This window comes from Equus przewalskii, chromosome 1, assembly GCF_037783145.1.
Source record: "Equus przewalskii isolate Varuska chromosome 1, EquPr2, whole genome shotgun sequence".
NCBI classification, from domain to species: domain Eukaryota; kingdom Metazoa; phylum Chordata; class Mammalia; order Perissodactyla; family Equidae; genus Equus; species Equus przewalskii.
In genome coordinates this window covers 158,324,666-158,330,665 of record NC_091831.1, presented here as the reverse complement: position 1 = coordinate 158,330,665, position 6,000 = coordinate 158,324,666, and the positions used below count along the sequence as shown (strand labels likewise).

At 40.2% G+C, this 6,000-nt stretch overlaps 1 protein-coding gene across 1 annotated transcript; it reads left to right on the top strand.

Moving 5' to 3' along the window:
• Positions 1-218: 218 nt before the first annotated feature.
• On the top strand, positions 219-1,163 carry OR10G3 (olfactory receptor family 10 subfamily G member 3). The gene has a single exon (XM_008509702.2). It carries the CDS (start codon positions 222-224, stop codon positions 1,161-1,163), a length of 942 nt encoding a protein of 313 aa, XP_008507924.1. The 5' UTR covers positions 219-221.
• Positions 1,164-6,000: the final 4,837 nt, after the last annotated feature.

The following is a 6,000-nucleotide window of genomic DNA, read 5'->3' as shown; positions in this document are numbered from 1 at the left end:
AAAGCAGCTACAGACAATATGAAAGTAAATGAGCAGGGCTGTGTTCCAATAAAACTTAATTTACAAATCAGGCCAACTCTTGCCATAAAACATACTTTCTCCCTATAAATCATCTCTCCACTAAAGAAAGAACCTTCTTTTCTCTGGTTCCTCATCATTTCCCTCTCTCCTCCACGCTAACTCTTGTTTTGCCCATTCTCTAGGTAAGATCTCTCCAGAGGATGGAAAGAGTCAATAGCACATTGTTGACTGAGTTCATCCTGACAGGAATTCTCTACCCACTCAGGTTAAGGACATTTCTTTTTGTGTTCTTTTTGCTAATCTACATCCTGACTCAGCTAGGGAACCTGCTTATTGTAATCACTGTCTGGGTAGACCCGCAGCTCCATGCCCGCCCCATGTACATCTATCTTGGTGTTCTCTCCATCATCGACATGGGCATCTCTACCATCATTGTCCCTCGTCTCATAATGAACTTCATTTTAGGCATCAAACCCATCTCGTTTGGTGGCTGTGTCGCTCAACTCTATTTCTATCACTTTTTGGGCAGCACTCAGTGTTTCCTGTACACATTGATGGCCTATGATAGGTACTTGGCAATATGCCAGCCCCTGCGCTACCCTGTTCTCATGAATGCCAAGCTGAGCACCTTGCTTGTGGCTGGAGCTTGGGTTGCAGGATCCATCCATGGAGCTCTCCAGGCCACCCTAACCTTCCGTCTGCCCTACTGCGGGCCCAACCAGGTAGACTACTTCTTCTGTGACATCCCTGCAGTTCTGAGGCTGGCCTGTGCTGATACAACAGTCAACGAGCTGGTGACCTTTGTGGACATTGGGGTGGTAGTTGCCAGTTGCTTCTCTCTGATCCTCCTCTCCTATATACAGATCATTCAGGCCATCCTGAGAATCCGCACAGCTGATGGGCGGCACCGGGCATTTTCAACCTGTGGAGCCCATGTAACCGTGGTAACCGTGTACTATGTGCCCTGTGCCTTCATCTACCTGAGGCCTGAAACCAACAGCCCCCTAGATGGGGCAGCTGCCCTATTCCCCACAGCCATCACTCCTTTTCTCAACCCCCTCATTTACACTCTACGGAACCAAGAGGTGAAGCTGGCTCTGAAGAGAATGATAGGAGTCCTTGGGACTAAGAGTAAGGTTTGAAAGTGTCTGTCTCACATTGGGGAAACCTTCACATTTACGATTTATTCTAATGTTTACATTTCGGTGAGTTTTGTTCTTCTTGCTTTTTCTCTTTTATGTAGCCATATAATATCAATACAACAAGATCAAACAGAGGTTGAAGTAAAATACTACTTTATAGCAGTCCTTAGTGTCACCTTCAGATAAACAACTCTCAGCTGCTCCAAGAGTAGAGACTAAGACTAAAACCACTCAGAAGATAGCAAGAGCTGGCACACTTGGACTTTCAGAAGTTTGGTACACCAACAGCATCCAATGGGCTTTTCAGCTTTTAGGCTGACATTGATCAAGCCCTCATAAGATGGACTACAGTTCTTTTGACGGGACAATGTTCTTCGGTTCTGTTTCAATTGGCTGTATACCTTAGGAGCTAGTGCTAGAAGAGAAACTATAGATGCCCTGCTGCATGCATCTGACAAGCTCGGCTTTGGGGACTTCCTGAGACTACTATAGAAAGTGAAGAGGAACTAAAGTGCTTACTCTTCCTTGCCTGCTAAAGACAGGAACCTTCTCTTAAACTGGTGCTTTCACAAACTAAACCGAATTAAACAATCCAAGAAAGAGATTGCAATACAGTCTTTTCAAATGTGTCAATAATAAAATCCCTCACACCAAAAAGTAAAGGTCAGTGTGAATTTTCCCATTAAAAGAAAATAGGGCAATTAATCAAGACACCAGGATAATTTATCCGAATTAGTATTTCGTATGAATTTAGATTCATGAGGTTGACAAGCTTTCATTGAATTGGCCAGTGCTTAATCAATATGGGCAAATTTTCTGCAACATCACTGGTTTCAACCCCTTAGCGCCTTTACTCTTATCCTCTTATGCTTCTGCCTCATTCTCCAGCTTCTTATACTGGATGGTTGCTTTATCCACATTATGAAAGCATGTTTTCTATAAAACAAAGTCTCTTGGTCATAGCAGGGAGTTAACAGTTTGGTCAAGTGTATGTTCACCTTGAAAGGACTCACAAGTTCGCCTAATTGGTAAGGAGACAGAAAACTTACCATTCTCCCTTAGATGAAGGTGAACCACACAATTTTCAATATTTTGTTCAGAAAACAAACAATACACTAAATATCAACTACCTCAAACTAGAATATTACTTACGAAATATCTAATCTTTCAAAATATTTAATTAAAAAAATGGTTGAATAGCGAATTACAAAAATAACCTTAAATCTACAGCTTGCAAACCAAAGACATTCCAAAGGCTATTATACATCTTGTTCCTGTTTTTCCATGTGCTTAGCATAATTGCTATCATAGCTATTGTCTTGAGAATTAATAAAATGAGGTTAAAATAATCTGTAAACATATAATAAAAATACAGATCAAGGGCCAGCCCCAGTGGTGTAGTGGTTAAGTTTGGTGTGCTCTGCTTCCACAGCCATGGTTCAGTTCCCAGGCATAGACCTACACCACTCGTCAGTGGCCATGCTGTGGCGGCAGCCCACATACAAAATAGGGGAAGATTGGCAACAGATGTTAGCTCAGGGTGAATCTTCCTCAGCAAAAAAACAAAATAATAGATCAAAATTGAATCATTTTGAAGCAAACATTTGTTTAAAAAGTAGATTGGGCACTGTTATGATTTGTTAAATTAACACTTATTAAGTGGAGCACAGGGTGCTGGATGGTAAAACATGGTTCAACAATAGACCACAACAGGAATTGAAATAAAGAAGTTTATTACAGGTCCTAGAAGTATCTGGCATGCCTCCAGGGGCTCCATGGGGAGGTCAAGGCAGAGCACAGACAAAGAGAGGCAGGACCTGGGGCACATGTCTTTATTCAGGTCCATGGGTGGAATGTTTTGGGATTCTGAGGCTAAGCCTGGATTGATCAATTCAAACCAAAGGAATATGATTTTGATAAGTAACATGGGGGTCTTATCTAAGGGGCCCATAAAAGAAAGACACTAGGAGGCAAAGACTATTGATCACAAGAGCTGTTGAGGAAGTCATATCAGGGCCTTATATTTGCTTGTGACTCTGAGGGCTGCTCTCTAGAGCATGTGGTTGCATGAGGGGGCTAGTGCCCCTGTAAGGGTCACTGCAGGCTGCTTAGCCATTGTACTTTAGAGTGTACAATGGTACAGTCACTATGGAGAACAATATGGCCGTTCCTAAAAAAATTAAAAATAGAATTACCAAATGCTCTAGCAATCCCATTTCTGGGTACACACCCCAAAGAATTTAAAGCAGGGTCACAAGAGATATTTGTACACCCATGCTCACAGCAGCATTATTCACAATAGCCAAAAAGTAGAAGCAACCCAAGTGTCTGTCGATGGATGAATGAATAAACAAAATGTGGTATATACAAGCAGTGGAATATATTTAGCCTTAAAAAGAAAGGAAAGTCTGACACATGTTACAACATGGATGAATGTTTAAGACCTCATGCTAAGCGAAATAAGCCAATTACAAAAAGACAAATACTACGTGATTCCACTTTCATGAGTTACCTATGTAGTCAAATTTATAGAAACAGAAAGTAGAATGGTGGTTGCCAGGGGCTGGGCGGATGAGAGAGTTATTGCTTAATAGGTATAGAGCTTCAGTTTGCAAGATGAAAGGAGTTCCAGAGATTGGTTGCACAAAAATGTAAATATACTTAACACTATTAAACTGTACACATAAAAATGGTTAAGCTGGTAAATTTAATGTAATATGTATTTCACCAGAATTAAAAATAAATTTAAAAATCTAGTAAGGCAAAGGGAAACGGGAGGAAGGAAGAGGGAGGCAGATGAAAAAGATAAGCGATATGTTCATTGAAGCTGGCTTAACATCAGGTTTCAATTCTACTATTCTCATTACTCACGTACGTTTGGAAATTTCCATAATAAAATATTTTTTTAAAACCATTGCCATGAAAACCTCAGGAAAATGTTTTCCAAAGAGAAGGAAAGGCTAGTACAAGGCTCTCGGATGGGAGTTTGGAATGTTTGAAAGGAAAGCAGATGTTGTTGAAGTGTGGGGGGCAGGGCACACGATTACACCAAAGGCGCAGGCAAAGCTCAGATCATGTAAAACCTTGGAAACTATGTAAGAAGTTTGGATTGAATCTAATATGATGGGCAATATGTTAGTTTTCTATTGCTGCATCACAAGTTATCACAAACTTAGCAGCTTAAAACAAAGCCCGCTTATTAGCTCTCAGTTTTATAGGTCAACAATCCAAGCACAACATGACTTGGTTCTCTGCTCAAGATCTCAGAGGGCTAAAATCAAGGTGTCCCTGAGCTCTGTTCTCATCTAGAGATCAGGGTTGTCTTCCAAGCTCACATGGTTATGGCAGAATTCAGTTCCTTGCAATTACAGGACTTAGGTCCCTGTTCCCTTGCTGGCTGTCTGTAGAGGGCACCCTCTGCTACTAGGGGCTGCCAAATTCCTTGCCACATGGCTCCCTCCATCTCTAAAGCCAGCAACAGAGAATCTCCCTCATTGGGAATTCCTCCCATGCTTCAAATCTCTCTCTCCACAAAGAATCCTATCCTGTTTAAGGGTTCACGTGATTAAGTTAGGACTACAAAGGATAATCTCCCTATTGAAAGATCAACTCGGTAAAGAGAGACACAGAGGGACAATATATAATGATCAAAGGGACACTTCATCAAGAAGAAATAACGCTTATAAATATCTATGCACCCAACACAGGAGCACCAAGATTCATAAAGCAACTATTAACAGACCTAAAGGAAGATGTTAAAAACAACACAATAATAGTAGGGGACCTCAACACCCCACTCACATCAATGGACAGATCATCCAGACAGAAAATCAACAAGGAAATAGTGGAGCTAAACGAAAAACTAAAACAATTGGACTTAATAGACATATATAGATAACTTCACCCTAAAAGAGCTGAATACACATTCTTCTCAAGTGCACATGGAACATTCTCAAGGATAGACCATATGTTGGGAAGCAAGGCAAGCCTCTACAAATTTAAAAAAATTGAAATAATAACAAGCATCTTCTCCGATCATAGTGCTATAAGGCTAGAAATTAATTACAAGAAAAAAGCTGAGAAAGGCACAAAGATGAGGAGACTAAACAGCACACTACTGAACAAGCAATGGATCATTGAAGAAATTAAAGAAGAAATCAAAAAATACCTGGAAACAAATGAAAATGATAGCATGCCATACCAACTCATATGGGATACAGCAAAAGCTGTATTAAGAGGAAAGTTCATCCCAATACAGGCACATCTTAACAAACAAGAAAAATCCCAAATAAGCAATCTTAAAGTACACCTAACTGAACTAGAGAAAAAAGAACAAATAATGCCCAAAGTCAGCAGAAGGAGAGAAATAATAAAAATCAGAGCAACAATAAATACTATTGAAACGAAAAAGGCAGTAGAAAGGATCAATGAGACAAAGAGCTGGTTTTTTGAGAAGATAAATAAAACTGACAAACCACTAGCCAGACTTACAAAGAAAAAAAGGGAGAAAGCTCAAATAAACAAAATCAGAAATGAGCGAGGAGAAATAACAACAGACTCTGCAGAAATACAACAGATTATAAGAGAATACTACAAAAAACTATATGCCAACAGAATGGATAACCTAGAGGAAATGGATAAATTCTTGGACTCCTACAATCTCCCAAAGCTCACTCAAGAAGAGGCAGACAATTTGAACAGACCAATCACAAGGAAAGAGATTGAAACAGCAATCAAAAACATCCCAAAGAATAAAACCCCAGGACCAGATGGCTTTCCTGGGGAATTCTACCAAACTTTCAGAGAGGATTTAATACCTATCCTTTTCAAGCTATTC

Coding starts and splice junctions, on each gene's coding strand:
- OR10G3 (XM_008509702.2), top strand. CDS start 222: ATGGAAAGAGTCAATAGCACATTGTTGACTGAGTTCATCCTGACAGGA.